Consider the following 23,779-nt stretch of genomic DNA (forward strand, 5'->3'; position numbering starts at 1 on the left):
ACTGTTCTTGGGATACCTGCATCCCTGTTGGAGTGCTTGCTTTGAGTCCCAGCTACTTCACTTGTGATCAAGGTTTCTGCTCATGTGTACCTTGGGAGGCAGTCAATTGTGGCTCAAGTACCTGAGTCCCTGCCTCCAAGTGGGAGACCTGGACTGAGTTTCAGGCTCCTGGTTTCTGTCTAGCCCAGCCTCAACTGTTGTGGGCATTAGGTGTGAATTAGAGAGAAGGAAGATCTTTCTTTTTCTGTCTCTTTTAATTAAATAAATAAATAAAATTTTAAAAATTTTGTTAGACAAAAATATCACTGTTTTAAAAATGCAATTTATGGCCGGCGCCGCGGCTCACTAGGCTAATCCTCCGCCTAGCGGCGCCGGCACACTGGGTTCTAGTCCCGGTCGGGGCGCCGGATTCTGTCCCGGTTGCCCCTCTTCCAGGCCAGCCCTCTGCTGTGGCCAGGGAGTGCAGTGGAGGATGCCCCAGGTGCTTGGGCCCTGCACCCCATGGGAGACCAGGAAAAGCACCTGGCTCCTGGCTCCTGCCATCGGATCAGCGCGGTGCGCCGGCCGCAGCGCGCCAGCCGCGGCGGCCATTGGAGGGTGAACCAACGGCAAAAAGGAAGACCTTTCTCTCTGTCTCTCTCTCTCACTGTCCACTCTGCCTGTAAAAAAAAAAAAAAAAAAAAAAAAAAAAAAAAAAAAAAAAAAAAATGCAATTTATAGCAGCCCACAGTCAGTCAAATATGGGCACTATCTCATTGAAATCAGGGAGTTCTCTCTTTGAAGAAAATAATGGAGAACAAGAGGGAGCTACCCTGTGAAAGTGTCTGGACAATGGTCACTTTGTGTGATCTTTACATATCATTTTCACAAAGACCCTGAAAACTAGTCATCATCCTTATTATCTCCACTTGTAGTTGAAGAAATCAAGGCACTCAAAGACCAATCACTGACCAAAGTTCACACATCTAACAAGCAACAGAGCTTATTGAATTCCTGCTCAGTTTGGCTCTAAAGCTTCCACTTTCCCTTCTATGTCATGTGGCCATTATAGTCATTCAATGTTTTATGGAGATGTGATTATTTTAATGCAAAGGCTTACATTTCTTATTGCACATTATATACTGTTAGGTCAAATACTAGTTAATGATTTAACGGAAGAAAATACTTTATAAACAAATTTTTGTATTTGGGTCTCTTCAAAGCACATCTCATTTGATCCCCACAATCTAAGCCATTGTAAAGGAGACTTTAATTTCTAAGATGGTATTTTTCATCTAGAAAGCATTCTTTTTCCCAAGTTCTGGCAGAACAGCTAAGATGACATTAAAAATATTAAGGGCCAAGAGGAATTTATTCTAGACATTTAACATATTGAAGACTTAATGGTTGTACATTTCAGAACCAGGGCTTACTCTCAGCTGCTACTTGAAGACAAGAAACCCTCAAGATCTATCAAATCTCTATTCAGGCACAAGAACGTTTGCTCCAAGGTCAACGTGTGAGTGCGGTGAGATGCAGTTCTGGTTTTTACCTGAAGATGGCATCCATCACAAAGCTGTATGTGATCTGTATGAGGATTCTCTCTACATTGGCCAGCACTGTCATAAATTCTCTCCTACTGACTGGAAAATGTGTGCCATGTCTGCCAAACGATTCTTCTTTAAGCAACAATGTATGAACGTGCTCTTCAGATGGCTGCAGATAGACTTCCTCTTGAGCTGTGCTGATTCTCAAGTCATTTCCCTAGAAGGAGGAAACAGTAAAATTGAGAAGAGCATACAATGGGGTCCAAAGTATGTGAGTAGGACTAGAGTAGGACTTTAGTTCCAGGTTAGAGTTCTCTGTCATTTAGCGTTTTTGGTACCCCTGGAGGGAAGGCAATGCAATATAAGTGTTAGCCTTAGCCAGACACAATAAAAGTATAAGCTTCTTGGTTTTGCATGGCCTTGCTTTCTTGCTAATTTAAATACTAAATACCTGGCAACTTGTAAGCATATATATCACAAGCATCTTGAGGTTTTATGTAAGACACATTATATATTTGAAATATATTATTTTCTGGTGGATATGGGCTACATAGGGCAATAGAAATAATTTAGTTATTATTTGAAAAGATTTTATATATGGGGAGAAACAAACAAGAGAAAGGCCTGCATTCTAACATTCATAAAAGGCTCATTGGCATAACAAGTATATGGATTGACCTCAAACATTTAAATCATCCTTACTGAAATTCATTCCTAAGAATGGTATGTCAATTCTCCACATTTCACACTTGAAGATTCCCTTTTATCTTAAAAAAAAAATCCCAAGATATAATCATGGTGTGTGTGTGTGTGTGTGTGTCCATATACCTCATTATCCAATTCTGGAAAATATTCATTTTGAGAAAGGTACTTTGGAACTTTGTCATTGATTTACATCAATTAAGGGTTCAAGACAAAGAACAATATAACCTGGTGTACAAATGGCACCTATTCATTTGGATTGATAACATGAATGTAAGTGTGTGTTATAAGTACAAGTTTTCCACATGGTGAAATTGTGGTCCATCAAATGTTGAAAAGAATTTCCCCTATACCTTTTTTGCCTAAATTAGGATTTTGAGGTCAAAATTCAACTAAGTAAGTAAGTTTGCTTTTTCATTTATATCTGCCTAATATTAACAAGGAAGCAGAATATAAAATCTGTTTGAAAGCAAGGGAAGGTGGAAAAAATACAACTATGCAAATCAGCATTCATCCTTAACACTTCCATCACATGCATACTGTTGGAAACACGGCCCTTAAGTCTCAAATTTCAATTTCAACTCTTGGTGCAAAGGTCACCTTTATCATTAAGACCCAGGAGACATTCTGCATTTTCTAAATATGTCTTACAGTAAAATATAGGAGTGGAATAAAAGAATCCCAAGGTACATTTATCCTTAATAGATAATTTAACATCAAATTAACCCATGTGAAAAACAGCACCTGTAACTCAGATGACAAAGATGTGATAATGTTCCACACGGAAGACAGTGGAAGGACTCTACCTCTAAGATGATCATGAGCTGGAGAATGCGTTCTATATCTTCTTCTTCTTCCTCGAGGTCGTAGGATATGGTAAATGTCAGCTGTCCTCCTGCAGCTGGGAGCTACGAGAGAGGAGATGGGTAATTATTACAAGACAGGAGGTAGACTACTAAATCATATTGCACTTTTTATTTTAAAATCATTTTATTGCTCTAGAGGGCAGGATTTGGAAGATGCAGAAGGCACTGGTGTACAGAGTAGGGATGATAGACATTTCTTTAGGACCAACCTTTCTACAAACTTTCTCCAACAATCACAAGCTGACATAAATATAATTGCAAGTACTATTTCCCTCTGTATTGCAGGCTTGCTGAAATAGAGTTAAGTTCCACAAAACCAAACACGGCCCCTCCTGTCATCTCCTCAGTCTATAGTTTGAGCTTTACAATTCCCAAACAGAGAAGGATTTTTGTCAAAATTGGGAGATTTCCACTTATCCCTGAAGGTCATTCACTTTCTGTGAGTCTGACTGCTTTCAACAAAGACATTCCTCCAACAGACAGGCACTGGAGACCACAAGCCAAGCTGGGAAATGTTGTTGGTCAAAGGATAACAACAGGTTAGCAGCAAATTTTAAATTGTATTAAAATTCAATCAAAACTGCCAGAGAAGGTAAACTTTTCCCTAGGTAATCAAATCAGCTTAGTTTGAATGAACGCTTTATCCTCTTTTCATTAAGCAAACTTCTTTCCTCCTAACACGCATGCCAAGCCCCATCTAATGTATGCTTGAGGTTTACATTCTCTGACACGGCCAGTAACCTTGCAGAAATTAAAAAAGATAAAAAGGGAAAGCAAGATCATGTCTAGGGCAGGAATCAAAATCAGAGCTGTGAGTGACAGATCCAATGCAAATGCTGCAATCCTTTTCTCAAAATTTCCACCGTAGCATTTTAAATAAAGACATTCACAAGGCAAAGCTGGTGATCTGTATACTGTTGTCTGCTCCATGCTGACACACAGAGACCTAGCTCGGCAGCCGTCGGCTCTCTGTGGCCTTTCACGGGCAGACCCTGACCAGAAAGCAATGCTGATGCACTGGACAAGGAGGAAGAGCTCTGATTGCTCTCAGTTGTTCCAGGGGGAACAGCACGAAGCTCGCCATGGCTGCTTGACCACATTTTTAAATTGCATCACCCCAGTGTCTTCTAAGAGCTCATTACATGGTGCTCTATGAGAAACTAAAATCCAGAAAACTTTTATCCCCTTGCTTCACTGAGAAATGTCCCTACTGTTATGTCTCTTCCTACATAAGATAATAAATATCTGCCCAGAGTATAGCACTTGGCATTATTGTGAGTAATGAGGGGTGAACCTATGGAAAAGGTTTTGGGTTTTATTAAGACATAACATACTGGTTCAAATCAGCAAGACATTTTCCCTACAACAGGAGTTAGAATGGCAGCAGAGGAATGTTTTACAGATTTTAAAGAGAACTGAATCCTATAGAGCTTCATAAATAAAAATATCGGGTTGGAGGTAGAGATTATGTTTGGGAAGAGCATTGACACATACAACTATAACGTTCCACAATTTTGGAATTTCCACGTATTTTTAATTATTAAAAATGTGCATTATGTTATACTATTTTTCATATTTTTCTTAAAAAAAGATAATATCCAGTTAAAAAATTCCTACATATACCCCAAAGTGAGAAGTTTTGAAAAAGCACCTTTCCATTTTTGCTAATAAGGAGACAAAGTGTGGGCAACCTGAACTTTGAAGGTTTAAGACTATAGCGAAAAATGTTCACTTATAGTATTTGATTTAATATAGCTACTGTGCTTATTTATAATAAAAATAACATAATAATGCATAACACTTGGAGAAATGAGAAAAGGAACAAATAAATACATAGAAAAGGGAAGTGGCCTGATGTATATTTGGAATATAAATATGAACTAAGGAGAATTAATGCATTCAATTCTGCCGAGGACTAAAAAAAAAAAAACATGTATTTTCATTCATACAGTGGCCTTTCAAAATGTTCATGTAAAACAATTAAAATATTTATTTTGGTGTAAAAAATTTTAGGAATCTATGTATATGAGGCAATCTTCAAAAATCTCATTCAAAATACATATTTTGAAAAACCTATGCATGAACTTCAAATGTTTTCTACATCTAAACAAAGGTTTCAAATTCTGCTTCCCACAGAGTTTTTGAGTCATCCCCAGATTTTATGGACCATTGTTTTCCAAACTCTTTCATGAATGTTTGATACCTATATTTTGGCACTATCAAAACATGTCTTAAATCACCTCCAAAGTTTATAGGCAAATCCATTTTACTTTTCAGTTGTATGAAAAACTGAGCACTTTAACATATGCATGATACTGCTACTAGGTGTTTTATCTGAAAGCACAAATATTCACTTGTACAATATCAGAATTACAATTAGAACTGTGATCTCATCTAGACAATTACTTAGTAGAGAACACATATAAGCAACTTTTTAGAAAAGATTGCTTATGATATTACCCAACAAATCACAGGTTGCACTCATTTACTGCTGTGTTCTTTTGTTCCTATTTTTCCTTCAACTCTATTGTTTCTTTAAAAGCTATAAAATTAAGCATTTCATGATGTTTCCAGTTAATGTTTCTTTTTTTCTTAAGATTTATTTATCTGAAAGGCAGAGTTACAGATAGGCAGAGGCAGAGAGAGAGAACGAAAAGATTTTCCATTCCCTGGCTCACTCCCCAGATGGCCATAACGGCCATAGCTGTGCCGATCCAACGCCAGGAGCTTCTTCCAGCTCTCCCACAAGAATCCAGGGGCCCAAGGACTCAGGCCATCTTCTACTACTTTCCCAGCCCACAGCAGAGACCTGGATCAGAAGTGGAGCAGCCAGGACTCGAACTGGCACCCCTGTGGGATATTGGCACTGCAGGTGGTGGCTTTACCCTCTATGCCACAGTGACAGCCCGATTCAGCTAATATGTCTTTCTCAAAGACTACACATCAACATATGAGAGATTTTGTAATGTATCAGTTGTAAGAGCTTCTTCTCTAGAGACATTATTTTTGGAGGAAAATTTTTAAGAACACTTGGAGCCTAAGTGGCCCTCTCTCATGCCTGTGGATCAAGAACTCCCTGACTCCTGGTTACTCCTGCCTGTTGCAGATGCTGCCTTGGCTGGGCTCCTCCATGCCCTTGCCTCCACACTCTCCATGACCTCCTCGTGGTCCTGATCCTTATTCTTCATCAAATCAAATGTGCACAGGGCTGTCAGTCACCAGCGGACTGTATTGTCTCTCCAGCTTGTATCTGTGCTATTTATTCATCTCCCCCTTGTATTGGTTTTTAGTTGCTGTAACAACACACTTGAAGCAGGTTGCTCATGAAGAAAATGATGTTTTAATTAGCTCAAAGTTTTGGATGCCTGATGCCCACATAGCATGGACAAGGCTCTTTTGGGAGCTCCCCTTTGACTGCTTCACCATGGCCAAGTGCAGGGGTGGGAATGTGTATGGGAGAAAGTGGCCACATAAATATTTTTGTTTAAAGATTTATTCATTTGAAAGTTACACACAGAGAGAGAGGAGAGGTAGATAGAGAGGTCTTCTATCCGCTGGTTCACTCCCCATATGGCCATAATGGCCAGAGTTGCATCAATCTGAAGCCAGGAGTCAGGAGCTTCTTGCTGGTCTTCCACAGGGGTGCAGGAGCCCAACACCTTGGGTCATCTTCCACTGCTTTCCCAGGCCATAGCAGAGAGTCAGATCAGAAGTGAAGCTGCTGGGACTCGAACCAGTGCCCATATGGGATGCTGGCACTGCAGGTGGTGGTTTTATGCCACAGAGCTGGCCCCATGAACTGAATCCCTTTAAACTATACTTCCAGTTGAGCTAAGAACCTTCCTCCAGGCCCACCTCTAAATACCACAGTCAGATTAAGTTTCAACCTTCTTAATACCTCACAACTGGGATTATACATCATTATTTAAAGCCCAGGGGACTCTGAAACCATATCCACACCCTAGCATCCATGAAACTGAGATACAGGATAGTACAAGTCTTATTCCTATCAATGCATCCATTATGTAACACTAGAACATCGTTAAAAATGTTTGCATGCTTTATACATTTTATAGAGCACCACTAATGTCCCTTTTGTTGCTTGTAACAACCACTAATGACCCTCTCTTTCAGTTTTATTCTTAATATTTATGTGAAATGTGATGGTTCTTAAGACTCCTGAATCCCTCGTCTTCATCACACTGAAGTTGCCTGAACTCCGTCTCCTGCTCTGGCCACACCTCTATCTTACTTGTAGCTACATTTATGTTTTCACATCGTACATTCAGTGAGCGCATGTCTTTAAGACATTGAGTCCTCCTTTGGTTTTCATTCTCAATAGATTCCCCTTTCACAGTTTAAAGTACATGTGTATCTCATTCCTCAATCTACATCTTTTAGCATATGCTGTGTTCCTGTACTGAGTTCCTTGGGCCACCATAACAAAGTACCAGGGACGGAACAGTTTAAACTAGAGAAGTGCATCTTCTCACAGGGCTGGAAGCTAAAAGACTGAGGCCAGACTGCACCCTAATGTTTATCGCAGCACAATTCACAATAGCCAAGACCTGGAACCAACCTAAATGCCCATCAACGATAGACTGGATAAAGAAATTATGGGATATGTACTCTTTAGAATACTATACCGCAGTAAGAAACAATGAAACCCAGTCATTTGCAACAAAATGGAGGAATCTGGAACACATCATGCTGAGTGAAGTAAGCCAGTCCCAAAGGGACAAATACCATATGTTCTCCCTGATCGGTGACAACTGACTGAACACCAAAAAGGAAACCTCCTGAAGTGAAATGGACACTATGAGAAACGGTGACTTGATCAGCATAGCCCTGACTGTTAATGAACAACTTAATTCATTATCCCTCTTAGTAGTTTTTTGTCTGTTCTACTTAATATGACTGGTTTAATTCTGTAATTATCACACAGTTATTCTTAAGTGTTGAAAATTAACTGAAATGTGATCCCTGTTAAACATAAGAGTGGGAATAAGAGAGGGAAGAGATGTGTAATTTGGGACATGCTCAAGCTGACTTGCCCCAATTGGTAGAGTTAGAAACATACCAGGGGATTCCAATTCAATCCCATCAAGGTGGCATGTACCAATGCCATCTCACTAGTCCCAGTGATCAATTTCAGTTCACAATTGATCATAATGAAAGGACTAAGAGTCAAAGGGAGCACATAAACAAGTCTAGTACCTGCTAACACTAACCGATAGAATAAATAAAGGGGAGAGTGATCCAACATGGGAAGTGAGATACTCAGCAGACTCATAGAATGGCAGATGTCCTAAATAGCACTCTGGCCTCAGAATCAGCCCTAAAGGCATTTGGATCTGGCTGAAAAGCCCATGAGAGTATTTCAGGCATGGAAAGCCAAGACACTCTGGCAAAAAGATCTCTGTGAGTGAGATCCCAGTGGAAAGAACAGGTCTTCAAAGAAGGAGGTACCTTTCTCTGAAGGGAGGAGAGAACCTCCACTTTGACTATGACCTTGTCTAAACAAGATAAGAGTCGGAGAACTCAGAGGGCTTCCATAGCCTTGGAAACTCATGACTGGAGCATAGGGAGATTACTGATGCCATAGACAGGAGTGTCAATTGGTAAAGTCAACAACAGGAGTCACTGTGCACTTACTCCTCATGTAGGATCTCTATCCTTAATGTGCTGTACATTGAGATTTAATGCTATAACGAGTACTCAAACAATATATTTCACTTTGTGTTTCTATGGGGGTGCAAACTGTTGAAATCCTTACTTAATGCATACTAAACTGATCTTCTGTAAAAAAAAAAAAAATTATCAATTCCCAACTTGACTCTCACTGGGATTAAACATGACAATAGGTTTGATCTGATTTCATCATCATTTAAAAAAATCATCTATTATTTTTCACTTTATGTTTGTGTGTGGGAGCAAACTGTTGAAATCCTTACTTAATGTATACTAAGCTGATCTTCTGTATATTAAGATAATTGAAAATGAATCTTGATGTGAATGGAAGGGGAGAGGGAGTGGGAAAGGGGAGGGTTGTGGGTGGGAGGGACGGTATGGGGGGGAAGCCATTGTAATCCATAAGTCGTACTTTGGAAATTTATATTCATTAAATAAAAGTTAAAATAAAAGACTGAGGCCAGGTGGCAGGAGAGTTGTTTCCCCCCGAGGGCTTCCGCTCTTGGCTCAAAGATGGCCATCGTCTCTCCATATAGGCCTCCATTTGTGTGTGTCTGTGCCCTTATTTTCTCTGCTTGTAAAGATACCAATCTGATCAGAGCCCCCACACTTATGACTTTGGCTTGTCTTAGTTACTACTTTAAAGAACCTCTCTCTATGGGGAGAGGGCATTTAGCCTCATGGTTAACATGCTCATGTCCCACGTTAGAGTATCTGGGTTTGAGTCCTGACTCTAGCATCCTTCCACTGTAGAGCCTGGGAGGCAGCAACAGTGGCTCAGTAACTGGGCTCTGCCACCACATGGGAGACCTGGATTGATTTCCCAGCTCTCAGCTTCAGCCCATCCCAGTCTTGGATGCTGTGGGTGTTTGGGGAGTGAACAACTGGGTCAGAATGTTGTATCTCTATAATCTCTTCTTTCTCTTTCCCTCTCCCTCTCAAATTAAAAATATAAGATATTGTTTTTTATTTTTTCTTGGACAAAAGTGTACATATTTCTCACATACAACATGTTCTTAAGTAAGTTCTATATTTTTTAAATTAATTTTCAATATTTTAAGGTAAACAAATTTCAAGTAATTCATATATACAGATTTAGGAACACAGCAATACTTTCCACCCTACCCTCCCTCCCTCCCGCCCACGCTCTCACTTTTCAAAATGGATGCCACTGGAAACCATTGTACTTACTGAAAAAAGCCAGTCCCATAAAGACACATACCATCTGCTTTCCCTGATCTGTGGTAACTCATAGAGTACCAAAAAGTGTAATGTAAAGGAGTGAAATTGACATTTGAGATTCAATGACTGTTTACAGCCCCTGTCTCTACTGTTGAGGAGCAGTGTTTTTTCCTTATTATTTATTGAAGTCTTTACTTAGTGTAGGGTTAATCTTATGAGTATGAAGCAAATTGAAAATAGATCATGTAAAAATTAAGAGAAAAGAAGAGAGGAAGGAGGGGGAAGATTCTCTTACTACATTCACATTCCAAGGTAGGAGCATTAGGATTTTTTTTTTTTAAACTTTTATTTAATGCATATAATTTTCCAAAGTACGACTTATGGATTACAATGGCTTCCCCCCCATACTGTCCCTCCCACCCACAACCCTCCCCTTTCCCACTCCCTCTCCCCTTCCATTCACATCATGATTCATTTTCGATTATCTTAATATACAGAAGATCAGCTTAGTATACATTAAGTATGGATTTCAACAGTTTGCTCCCACACAGAAACATAAAGTGAAAAATAATAGATGATTTTTTTAGATGATGATGAAATCAGAGCAGACCTATTGTCATGTTTAATCCCAGTGAGAGTCAAGTTGGGAATTGATAATTTCTTTTTTTTTTTTTTTTTTTTTTTTTTTTTTTTTTTTTTTTTTTACAGAGGATCAGTTTAGTATGCATTAAGTAAGGATTTAAACAGTTTGCACCCCCATAGAAACACAAAGTGAAATATATTGTTTGAGTACTCGTTATAGCATTAAATCTCAATGTACAGCACATTAAGGATAGAGATCCTACATGAGGAGTAAGTGCACAGTGACTCCTGTTGTTGACTTTACCAATTGACACTCCTGTCTATGGCATCAGTAATCTCCCTATGCTCCAGTCATGAGTTTCCAAGGCTATGGAAGCCCTCTGAGTTCTCCGACTCTTATCTTGTTTAGACAAGGTCATAGTCAAAGTGGAGGTTCTCTCCTCCCTTCAGAGAAAGGTACCTCCTTCTTTGATGACCTGTTCTTTCCACTGGGATCTCACTCGCAGAGATCTTTTGCCAGAGTGTCTTGGCTTTCCATGCCTGAAATACTCTCATGAGCTTTTCAGCCAGCTCCGAATGCCTTTAGGGCTGATTCTGAGGCCAGAGTGCTATTTAGGACATCTGCCATTCTATGAGTCTGCTGAGTATCTCACTTCCCATGTTGGATCACTCTCCCCTTTATTTACTCCATCGGTTAGCGTTAGCAGGTACTAGACTTGTCTATGTGTTCCCTTTGACTCCCAGTCCCTTCACCATGACCAACTGTGAACTGAAACTGATCACCTGGAACAGTGAGATGGCATTGGTACATGCCACCTCGATGGGATTGAATTGGAATCCCCTGGTATGCTTCCAACTCCACCACTTGGGGCAAGTCAGCCTGAGCATGTCCCAAATTATACATCTCTTCCCTCTCCCATTCCCACCACCATGTTCAACAGGGATCACATTTCAGTTAATTTTCAACACTTAAGAATAACTGTGCATCACTTACAGATCTAAACCAGTCATATTAAGTAGAACAGATGCTCCAGTGGCGCAATCGGTTAGCGCGCGGTACTTATACAGCATTAGGATTTTAATATGTGTTTGGAGGAACACAACTGAACCCACAACAATCTTTATCTATAGTTAATCTCATTATTCATATTTTCTCAGAAACCATACTTAATTTTCTCAACTTTCATAGTTAAAGTGTGCTCAAAGGACAAAAACTCATTTATCTATATACTTATGTGCATTTCCTGGTAAGTATACTATATGCCAATAAAATGTTTAAGAAACACAAATTTTTTATTTCTCTATCTTAAAATAGAACCTCAATTGCAACATAATATTTTTCTCTTAATTATTTACATCAGATTAGTCCCTCAATCTATTCTGAAATAAATCTTGTCCATTCCCATGGCCATATCATAGCATCTTAATTCATTCCTTGTACCTGAGTCTTTCTGTTGGGAAAAAAGTTTTATCAATGACTACTTTAGATGTTGCACTTCGTTATGAAGGATATGCAGGGTTCTGGAGTAGTATCATGCAAGTGTCTTTGTAGGCCCAATACCTTCTAGGAACTCTGTAGCTCCAGATCACAAACTGCTGAGGTGCTCCAGGAACTGCAGTAAGCTTGCAAAGGTGCTGTGGGATGTTCTAAACATTTGGAAAAGACCCACAACAAAACTAAAGCCTTGGCACAACTAGTCCAGAGTGTTTTGCAATTTTTAACCTTGGGTAAGGCATAATTTTCCCAAAATATTGAACCATGCTTCTACTGACTTGCACTTTCAGCCATGGAATGTTTTTATGCGAATTTTTCAGTGGAGACTATGATTAAAAAGCAACTATCACACAAAATCAGTGTTGAACAGGAAATAAAGGCAGCATTGTTCAATCTGATATTCATGTGTCAGAGCTGTATACAGCCCAAGAGGTAACATATCCTATTAGTAACTGTGGTTATTTAAGAGAAAATACATTATAATATTGTAACTGAATTTATAAGCATTATCTTTTCCAAAGTAATCAATCATTCAAACATAAATATTTCTTAAGTTATTTGACTCACTTAATAAATAGGACTACAGCATATTTTTGTGGATCAAGGGAGCACTGTGATAATAAGAGTACTATGAGGTGATAAAGTTTGAGAACCTCTGATCTAGTCTTCTTTTACATCTATCCATTATGCTACTAAATTAATTTTTTCTGCTGGGATTTTCATCAACTATTCAAATGATTTTTTTTAAAAAAGATTTATTCATTTATTTGAAAGGCAGAGTTACAGAAAGAGAGGGGGGGGGGAAAGGAGAGAGGGAGAAGAGAAGGAGGAGAGAGAGACAGACAGAGAGACAAAGACAGAGATAGAGAGAGAGAAAGAATATCCTCCACCCACTGGTTCACTCCCCAGATTACTAAATCCAGGAACCAGGAGCTTCATATAGGTTTCCCACATGGTTGGCAGGGACCCAAGCACTTGGGCCATCCAAGCTGGAACATGAACCAGTTCCCATATAGGATGCCTTAACCTGATATGCCGCAACCCCAGCCCCAAAACGCAGCTTTTCTTTGTTTGCTTGGCTGATTTCTCAGTAGTTAGAAGACTGAGGAAAGAAGGTTTTTAAATTTTATTTCCAAAATCTGATAAGGAACGAGAGGCAATCACAAATAACACAGTGAAAGGACTCCGAATATCGTATATACAAACTCATCTGTTTAACATTTATTAAAGACTTCCAGGAAAACATATCATAATATTGGTAGCTTACATGTGCTGCGCATAACTTTAATTTTCCATAATTTTGAATTTTGTGGATTAATTGATTTTTATCTCTGAAAGTTTGGAATTCATTTTAGGATCAACCCTGATTTCTACACTTTTACAGAGCATGGTCTATGCAACAAGTAGAAAATCTCATATTCTCCAGTTATTCAGGACTAAACTGCCACCATTCTATTGGATAGCAAAATATGGCTTTTCACATGCAGAAGTAAGTACAACTTCAAGTTTACTTCAAGGCAGTTCTTCTATTCAGTGCATGTTTTAGACTCCATCTACCAGAGATGAAATTTGTACCCCTTTCCCTTATTCTTACAAAGAGTAAGTGAACTTACTGAGAATAGTTCATTCCGTAAGAGTCCCCAAAGACCCACACTTTTACCTCTTTTGCTGTATCTGTTGAAGGGAATGCTCTTTAGGGAAAATCAGTCATCAAATTGAGAAGGCATTGCAAGGAAAAGGAGTCGTCTCCAACCATTCTTGGAGATAATTCATGGTTAAGCCCACCACTCAATATCCCCATCAATAAAATCAAGTAGCTGTTTCCTGTGAGCTCCTGTTTTCATTCTCCCTTTGGGGTAAAGAAACCACCTGTTTGCAAGTTATGTTACAGTTATTATGCAATATATATCCTAAAGTCAAAATAATAACATGGTGTGCATGGCACAAATTGCATTACAGATTTAATGAAGCAGGAAAGTTTTCCAGCATGAGTGGAAAGAAAAAAGGTAAGGAATTAAGCTTTGCAAAAACTATTTAGTACTGGTCTACTTTTGTTCTAACTCTTTCTTGAATCTCAAAACCTACCTGCATGAATTGAGGCATAAAGGAAGGTCTAACCATTGTATCCAGGGAGGAAGTTCTTTGTATAACACAAGCCTAGAATACTTAGTTCTCTGATGTTGGATTATCATCACTGTTATTTCACTAAATGGAGTATAAAACCTAATATTTGCTTGTGCTTACCAGAGCAAATATTTCAGGAAGGATATACTAAAATCAAATGAGGAAAAGACTTTATAATACTGAGCAGGATAAATTAACCATAGCTGCCAAATTCCCTTTAGTATCACAAGCAGGGCAAGCGACTTATCATTGCAGATTCTAAAGCCTTAGAACCTTACACTCATGAAAATTATCCCTCCCACAAAAGTGTCTATTAATGCATCTGTTCATGGTATTCTTCACTAAGACAGAAGCAGTATTCCACTTTAGGGTTGTGTTATGTCCTTATGTACATTTATAACATTGAGATAACAGCATGATTCTCTTCTTCCAAAGCTTGACATCAGAATAGAACAAAAGCAAGAGGATGCAGAATTAAAGAACAGATGAGTTTACAGGGGAGGTCTTAAAGTCACATCACCTTAAGTGCATAGAAAATGAACCAGGTGTTGCTGGTGTCAATGTATCATAGAAATGTTGGCTTACAAGGCAAGAAATTGAGCATGGTAGCCCCGCCGTTAGAAAGAAGAAAACTTTGAGGAAACAGCCTGCCTGTATGCAGTTATTCCTCTCTTCCTCCTTTTCTTAGTTTCTGCCTGTTGTTCTTCCTTTTACCCAATGTCTGTCTGTCTCTCCCTTCCTCCGTCTTCCTCCCCACTTCTTCCCAACACACACACTCCTCTCCTCCTCTTGTTGAAGACCGTTTTAGTAGTGGTTACTTTTATAACAACAGTATCCGTTCCACATATGCAATAATTAAAACTTTTTTAAAATTAAACTGGTTGAGAAAAATTAAAACTGGTTTAAGAAAGATCTGATTTGGGGACTCTTCCTTTTAGACTTGATTTCTATAGTCAGTCCAGCTTGATAATTCTGCATTCCGCTGTATTTGGTGTCATCTGCATTTCTTCAGTATACAAACTAAAGATGAAAATTATGAATGTGGGGCCGGCGCCGCGGCTCACTAGGCTAATCCTCCGCCTTGCGGCGCCGGCACACCGGGTTCTAGTCCCGGTCGGGGTGCCGGATTCTGTCCCGGTTGCCCCTCTTCCAGGCCAGCTCTCTGCTGTGGCCAGGGAGTGCAGTGGAGGATGGCCCAGGTGCTTGGGCCCTGCACCCCATGGGAGACCAGGAAAAGCACCTGGCTGCTGGCTCCTGCCATCGGATCAGCGTGGTGCGCCGGCCACAGCGCACCGGCCGTGACGGCCATTGGAGGGTGAACCAACGGCAAAGGAAGACCTTTCTCTCTGTCTCTCTCTCTCACTGTCCACTCCACCTGTCAAAAAAAATAATATAAAATAAAATTATGAATGTGACAGGGCCAAGGGCACTGCTGGAAATACCCCCTCAGTGTAGCTAATATTGGTGACTAACCAGGCTCTTCCAACAGTGCACACACCTATTTCATCATATGTATTCTTCCCCCTTTGCACTGCAACTCTCCCACAAACAACCTCCTAGTCAATGTTTATATGCAATGCTTCTTGTTGATAATGCCAAGAGATATTCATTGTAGTGTTTTGATCGGCAGATGGGAAGAAAGTAATTGTGAGAGACATTTCTAGAGGAATTGAGAGTCCAATATGAGCTCCCCATACAAATGTTTGCTTCTTCACTGGAATCACACCAACCTATTTTTAGCATATGTTTTCTTCTTTCTGTGTAACAAAGAAAGGCCAAACTGCACTTCCCATTTACTCAGTTATAATATAAATCAAGTGGAATTTTATGGATTGGATCACATAAGAATACTTTGGCTGTAACTGAACACCAGAAAATCAGTGTTCTCATATAACAAGAAGTCCATATGAAAAGTGGTCTCATCTAAAAGGAAGCCTAATCAAATTTTGTAGACAGCCCAAACTTATAATACACAGATTATTTATGTAACTATTTCACAGACTGCTCATAAACAGGTCTATTTGAAAACTAATGAAAATATAAACTCCCCATGAATACATTTGCTAAATATCATATGGAAGATGATGAAGCACTGAGAAAAAAATCTACACACAATAAATTAGTCCTTAATGTTTCCTTTCAGCTTTCTGATTTAGAGACCTACTTGCTACTTTGCAACACTGATCAAATCTTGAGTTGAAATGGTACAGTCTCAACAGATGTGATTAAAGGGTAGGAGCCAAGTGTTCTGAACTGCTTTGTGTTATCAGGCCCAGGCTCCAAAACAGGGTGTCTGCAACAGCTGTTTGTTTTCCATTTGCTGGTGTTTGGATGGAACATTCCATTAGTACTCTTGCTATGGGCTGGGTTAATTTACGTGTAAATATTCAGTATAAGAATACATGTAATACATAATTAAACACTGAAATAATCAAATAAACCATAATTTATTACACAGATAATTGTTTCTTACTGACTAGGGCTTGAAATTTTTTCACGGTCTCTGCCAAGAAAATGGAAAACTGCATGCTCATGATACAAAACTGATGCTGATTAAAATAACAAGACGCATTTTAATCCAAGTTCCATTAAGTTAAGGAGAAAGATTTAGGGTTGTTATATAAATGACAAGTGGGTAAAAATGAAATTATAACTTCCGTGAAAAGTTTATGGGCATGCATAAAAAAGTGGTACCGGCACTATTGTTTTTCTTTTCTGCATGAGATATTTAGTTAATCTTTCTCTCAGTGCTTAAGGGTTTTGTCTTGCAGGGATATTCATTTTTTTTGGATGGTATATGGCCATTGTACAGCCTTTTCCACCCTCTACTGTCAAGGGAGTGCAGAGTGTAGAAACAGGAGTTCTTGTCTTGCCTGTAGGCACTCCTCACAGTGTTACACCTTCAGCAGCCTTGAACACAGCCTGAAGTCCCGGCTATTTAAAAGGGTTCAATGAATTAATTAAAGTTTACATTGCTCAGATTGAGGCTATTTCCAAATAGCAGTCAACGTATTTCCCAGAAAAGCAGAAACTAGAACACCAACTTTGCAATACTATTTTGATTTGATGCTAAATGTTATTGATCCACGACTATTCCCTCTGTCTCTTCCCTCACTTATAAACTCTGTGGGTGATTCTTTATTACAGCAGCAGAAGCTGGCTGTGAATTTTAGGAGTTACAAATCCCAAGGGTGCAATGGATACTAAGTTATACTCCACTGGAGAATCGACAGGTTAATAAAATACAGTCATGTGTCTACTCCCAGAATAATCTTGTAAAGAGTTGTGCTACTTAGCTGATATGTCTATTAATATAGAAGTCATATACAAATCACACAGAAAATTAAGCTCATTCTTGGAAATTTTCCAGACCTAGTGTTGGATATTGCCTTTAAGCACTGTATGACCCTTGGGGAAGTTATTTATAATTTCATAATCTTAGTTAATTTTCGCTAAAGTGAGCTAAATTACACTTCCTTATAAATTTTTTTTCTGAGAATGAAGTGAGAAACTACAAATAAACTCATCACCTGGTACCTTGTACATAATATGTACTCAACACCTGTTGTCAGTTATACTATTTATAAGCATAGATTTCAAAGTGGAAATATCACAGACGTCACACTAAAAATCTAATGGCAATGATATTTGTTTCATGTTTCTAAGTGTACTTTAAAATCTTAGGAATTCTGGGAGAGATCATAATGATTGCAGGATTCTGAATATACTCATACATTAATGTTTTTCTGCGGTATTTCTGCATAAACATTTTACAGATAGTAGATTCTGTATAAATATCTATGGAATTTTAATCAACTTTATCACCATATATCATTTCAATGTATTATAGAACTATAGACAGACAAGACATAAAATCTGGGATAAATTTGTATTGCCCATACGAGATACCTTGCAGGTATTATTAAAATATGTATTTATTTGCTCCTCTATTCTTTTCCATGTCAGTTGTAAAACCAGGGCAAAGGAGATGTGTCTATTGAGCTTTTTGGTGATTTCACTTTATTATAGGAGCCTACTGTCCTGCTGACTGGTGAACCCAAATCTATTTGTTTTTAAAATAGAAACCCTTAGCACTTGGGAAGTGTGATGTGAAGTTGAAGGAGAAAAATCAGTAACTAAGTCATTTAGACATTTGCACACATGAATGAACCATATGACATTACTTTTTTGCTAGATTCTGTATGCTACAGCAATAATATAGATTCCAGCATCCAATACATGTTTTATACATCACAATGCATTTTCAATATATTGTGAAACATGAGCAAATAGCACCCTGTCTCATTCAGATGACACCTACTATACAGATCAAAGAAGCACTAAGCCAACTACAATCCTAGCTAGTGAGAGCAGATCCAGAGCACTGGGATCAATCCTTGACATGACCCTTTAAGAATGGCTGACAAATTAGAGTTCATCCCAAGAGGTGTGGCCAGGATGCTGATGGCAACTGAACAAGAGGTTTGGGAAGATGATGGGAGTGCTTAACCTTAAAGTGAAAAGACTTTAAAAACATGAGTGTTTTCTTGGACTGTTGGAAGGCCTATCAAGTATAATAGGAAGAAAACTCACTGCTAATATTTCATACATTGAACCTAAACTCATATGAGTACTAATTTATACTATCCAGAACCACTGAAAACAGACTGAGCTACATTGCAGGGATTCTCTCTCTGAAAAGAGGTCCATCTGCCTGCAATGAAGAAAACAGAATTTTTATACCTGCTGAGAATTTGGTCTAAATCTCTGATCTCACTATGAAACTTGCAATTCTATTCTGTTTCCTTGTACCACTGATTTATTAACAGTGGGTTACTTTTAATCTTTTCCAATTTGTATGGTACAGCACCAGGAAAGTAATTAGTTTTATATATATCTGCATCCTGTTCTGTGACTTTAGATATAAAGCATAAATAGGACAGAACAACACATTTCATTAAGATACAGCTTACTTGTACAGATAGTGTTTGTGATATATTACAGTACAGTGGAAAAGAATACAGTAACAAATCTAGGCTACCTTGGATAAAACATTCAGTCCTGCCACTTGTTAGCTGTGTGTGACCAGAGTAAATTACTTCACCTCTCTTCCTCTCAAATATGTATCTGGAAGATGAAGATGCTACAATACCACTACCACATGGTTTTGTGATGAGAATTCGATGGAATAATCTAGAATACTGCTTGGTATTTTGTAAGTGTTTTATAAAGATCAGCTGTTACCATTATACTTCTCATTATTGTCATTCTGTAAAACAATATCCACACTTTTGTAACTGCCCAGATCAAGATTCTCTGACTACCATATCATTGTAACAAATCAGTAAGATCTGGTATTTATTTAATTTGAAAAAATTTTGACACTATTTTGAAAATTTTTGTCACTTTACCTTAGCAAAATAAAAATAATATAAAATATAGGCCCAGCTCTGGCCATTGTGACCATTTGGGAGCGAACCAGCAGATGGAATATCTCTGTCTCTCTGCTTCTGCCTCTCTATAACTCTGTGTTTCAAATAAATACAAAAAATCTTAAAAAAAAAAACTAAAAAAACCCACAAACAAAAGATTAATTAGATCCACTTGGCAAGCCAATATAATTAAAATTAATATTTGCATGGAACTTTAGAATTTCAAAAGCACTCTTCACAATCATTTAATTTCCAAATATCCCTACAGTGTAGGTTTACTATGATATCTGTATTGTATAGATGGGGAAATCTCAGCTGTAAGAGGTTACATTGTTCAGTCACACCGTTACTTCGGTGATATTGAGACGTACACTTGATTTATGTTTAGCTTTCTAAACACTCCCCCTCAAGACTCTTGTCTCCCTCTACCTCTTTGTTAGTTTTCCTCTCTTTTTCTGACTCTAGTATTCTCTCTCTCTCTCTCTCTCTACACACACACACACACATACATTAGACCACTCTCAATGTGCATGATACAAAGGTATGTGCTGGAGAACACGACCTACTATTCTCTTAGTCCGTGAATTTACTCCATGATTTTGGGCAAATTCATTTAACTCTGAATTTGTATTCCTACTTGAAGGATTTTCATTGAAAATATATTCTTTACATTCTATACCAGGTACACAAAATTTACTTAGTTTTTTTTTCTCTTTTAATTACTTTAGGTTTTCAGTGACTTTCAAAAACATGTTGTGAATTCTGTTTTAATTGCTTCTATAAAGAAGAAAATACTGTTTTCCATGAATAGTATGGGAAAAAAATAAAATATTCTAAAATACCACTTCTCACTCATGGGACTGACCGAGTCTCACAATTCTGGTAACACAATCTATTAGTGAAGGGCTTGGGGAAATAAGCACTTTCATGCATTAGTAGCAGTACATACAAAATTAACGGGATCATTATAAATGCATATACATTTTGACATAGTAATTCTACCTTTGTCTCATATTCTATTCTGGGATATATGGGCTAGCTGGACACATGCTTATTCATTGAAACTAGCTTGTAGCAAACACTGAAGACATACTTACGACTTATCAATATGGTCTGCTAATGGATATTATTAATGATACTGATGTTCGATGATGGTAAATCCTTATATTGTGCATACTATGTAAGTGCTACCTACTCTGTGATGGAAATTTGCATATTAATTTAATCATCAGAACAATGATCGTAAGAAGTAGATATATTACTTTTGTTACCATTTTAAATATGAGAACACTTAAAGCAACAGATGATTACACAATTTGATTAGCATTACAAAGATGGTAGGTGGTACATGAGGGTTTTGAACCCTCATGGTCCAGTAGTACAGTCAATGCTTAACTACTATGTTGACTGATTACACATATTTGGGTACATCTACTCCATAAAACACAATAACCTAAACTAAAAGAGGTATGTATGTGTGAGGTTTTGCACAGTTCATGGAAATTTCGCATTATATTTTTATTTCATTTTCCATTAAACTTCTGAAGTCCTTTCAAATGTATATACATATCCATACTTATTTATCTGCATCTATATCTCTATATACTTAGATATGAATATATACTGCATTAACACAGAATTAGCTTCAAATTATATAAAAGTATACTGTGATTCTATAATATGTATGACATACTACCATTTTCATGAAATGAGGAAAATTATGAATATATGTATATATGTGAGCATTTGCATACATATATATAAGCACATTTGAGTGTTATCATTGAAACACAGATGTGTAGGAGGGAAAAATGACAGTGAATCCCAATATTAGAGTAGAAAAAGGGAAAGGGAAACGTAACATTTAAATGTAATATATGGTAGTTACTATTTCAATATTATTTATTCTTAAATGAACTTCATCAGATAAAGTGATTCTAATAGAAAAATATCATCACTGCTACTTGGAATATCCGAGTGAAATGTTTGTGATTTTAGCACCTACAAAATGTCACTGGTATCCAACCAGAAAGTATGTTTTATATAGAGTGCTTTTAAAATATGTTAAGAAACTCATAGGGGGTTTCTGAAATGGTGACATTGAGAAAACAAAATAAAAGGGAGTTGTTTCAATGGTGTCATTAAACAACGTTTCTTTCTTAAGAACAAAAAAACCAAAACAAAAATGTAGAATATGGAAGTGAAAAGACCTGAAACAATGTTTCAGTTTGAATGTTTCATAGAGATTTGGCTTTGACTAAATTATTTACCTTAGTAAGCTTTAAAGTCATGTCGGGGCTGGCGCTGTGACACATTGGTCAAGCTACTGCCTGCAGTGCCAGCATCCCAAACGGGTGCTGGTTTGAGTCCCGGCTGCTCCATTTCTGATCTAGCTCTCTGCTATGGCCTGGGAAAGCAGTAGAAGATGGCCCAAGTCCTTGCATTAGCTTAGCTCCAGCCATTACTGCCATTTGGGGGAATGAACCAGGAGATGGAAGTCCTCTCTCTCTCTGCCTCTCTGCATTTAAAATAAATAAATAAATAAACCTTAAAAAAGTCATCATCTCTACAGTGAAAATTTCAACCAGTTTTCAGCTTATTTTGCTATGTAATTCTGAGACTCTGTAAGGCAATGTTTAACACATGTTGGAAACTACACAGATATATACCTTTATTACTGGACACTGTTAGTTCTGAAATTCCCTGACTTAAATGACAGAGACTGCAAACTTCTTAAATGAAAATCTGATGCCTCTGAGATCAAACAACTTCAATGAGTTATTCAAGACTTCTTGTTTGATAGGTAAATTCTCTAGTACACATCAGATTTGACTTTCAAGTAATACACAATATTTTAGGCTTGTCTTCACTTCACACCTGTTTTCAGTAAACAGATCATTAGAATGAAGTAGGCTTGTCAAAGTCCACATTTTTCATCACATTTATATTATCAATAGGTCAGATTATAATTTAATGGCTCAAAAAAGAGCAAAGAAAAGGGGAACAGGGAAGGACAAGAAAAAGGAGGAAGAGAATAAGGGGGAGGAGGAAGAGGGGAAAGGAGAGGAAGAGGATTATGAAAAGGAAGAGAGAGAAAAATGGCCAAAGTTTCAAAGAAAAAAAGCTAAGTATTTCTCATGAGATATATAAGAAAGTTTGTGATTTTTTTTTTTGCTAAGTTCCCTAATTCCCATAAACGGTAGGTACCCTTTTAGAACAAAGGGAGGACAAACAGTGTTCTTTACTATTTTCTAAGAAAACGAAGTTCCTGGTGTACAAAGGCAGACAGACCCTCAGGACACTCCAAAGCTCCTGCTAAGAGTTCAAAGTGGGCCATGAAAGCCTTCCTATCAATCACAACATGAAACACACATTTTCTCACACTCTCATGAGGGTGCAAATATTTATGCAGCTTTGGACACTTATTTCTCCACGCACTTTTACATCAACTCAGCTACTGTATACTTCCAGGCAGGAGGCAACCTTTATGCATCCTATGAACTTCAGAATGTACTGGACTTTGTGGTATGTAATTCATTTCATATACTATTGCTAAAGATTTACAAATTTTTGTTTCTCTTTCCCTCAGTCATAACTCAACATCCCTCCCACACAGACCAGCTGTTTCTCTGTTTAAAATAAGGCCAGTAATTTAACATCATAAATACCAACTCTCATCTCAAGGTCAGAGTCGAGCGCTTGTATGTCTCATTAATTTTCAGACTCCACATCAATTGTTCTCATTGCACTTCCATTTAGATTCCGGTATGTGGAAATGCATGGGACTCGTGTTATCAGTTGAAACAGAAGGCTATCTTTGGCTACTAATGAGTAACATAAAACACCCCCAGTTAAATGACAGTACCTCAAGTAATTGTTCGGAAATGGCAACAGCAGAGATTTTCATAATTCAAAGCTCCATAAACTTTCTGGTTCATTTAACCACAACCTCTCCTCCCACCAAGGAAGGAGACAGAAACTACCTCTTTGTGTTAATTCATAGCCAAACTGCTAAGACATAACAATATCTTCTTTCTAAACCAAGCCAATTTCTGTCAGTCATGTAATTCTTGGAAGTGATAATTTTAATTTGGAAATATCCGGAATCCCAGAAATTCATTAAAAGGGAATAATAAGGAAAATCTATGTACACCACTCTCTCATCTTCAGTAGTTAACT

General features: G+C 37.9%; 1 protein-coding gene across 2 annotated transcripts in view; it reads right to left on the minus strand.

The window, feature by feature from the left end:
• Window positions 1–23,779, minus strand: part of LAMA2 (laminin subunit alpha 2) — a 707,630-nt gene that overhangs the window by 317,569 nt on the left and 366,282 nt on the right. For both annotated transcript variants that reach the window (XM_070073612.1, XM_051855341.2), the window contains exons 13-14: window positions 3,035–3,136; window positions 1,532–1,743 (exon numbers count right to left, since the gene is read on the minus strand). In XM_070073612.1, coding sequence (XP_069929713.1) covers window positions 1,532–1,743; window positions 3,035–3,136 — 314 coding nt within the window. The remainder of the gene's footprint in view (window positions 1–1,531; window positions 1,744–3,034; window positions 3,137–23,779) is intronic.

The sequence above is a fragment of the Oryctolagus cuniculus genome, chromosome 5 (assembly GCF_964237555.1).
Source record: "Oryctolagus cuniculus chromosome 5, mOryCun1.1, whole genome shotgun sequence".
In the NCBI taxonomy this organism is placed as follows: domain Eukaryota; kingdom Metazoa; phylum Chordata; class Mammalia; order Lagomorpha; family Leporidae; genus Oryctolagus; species Oryctolagus cuniculus.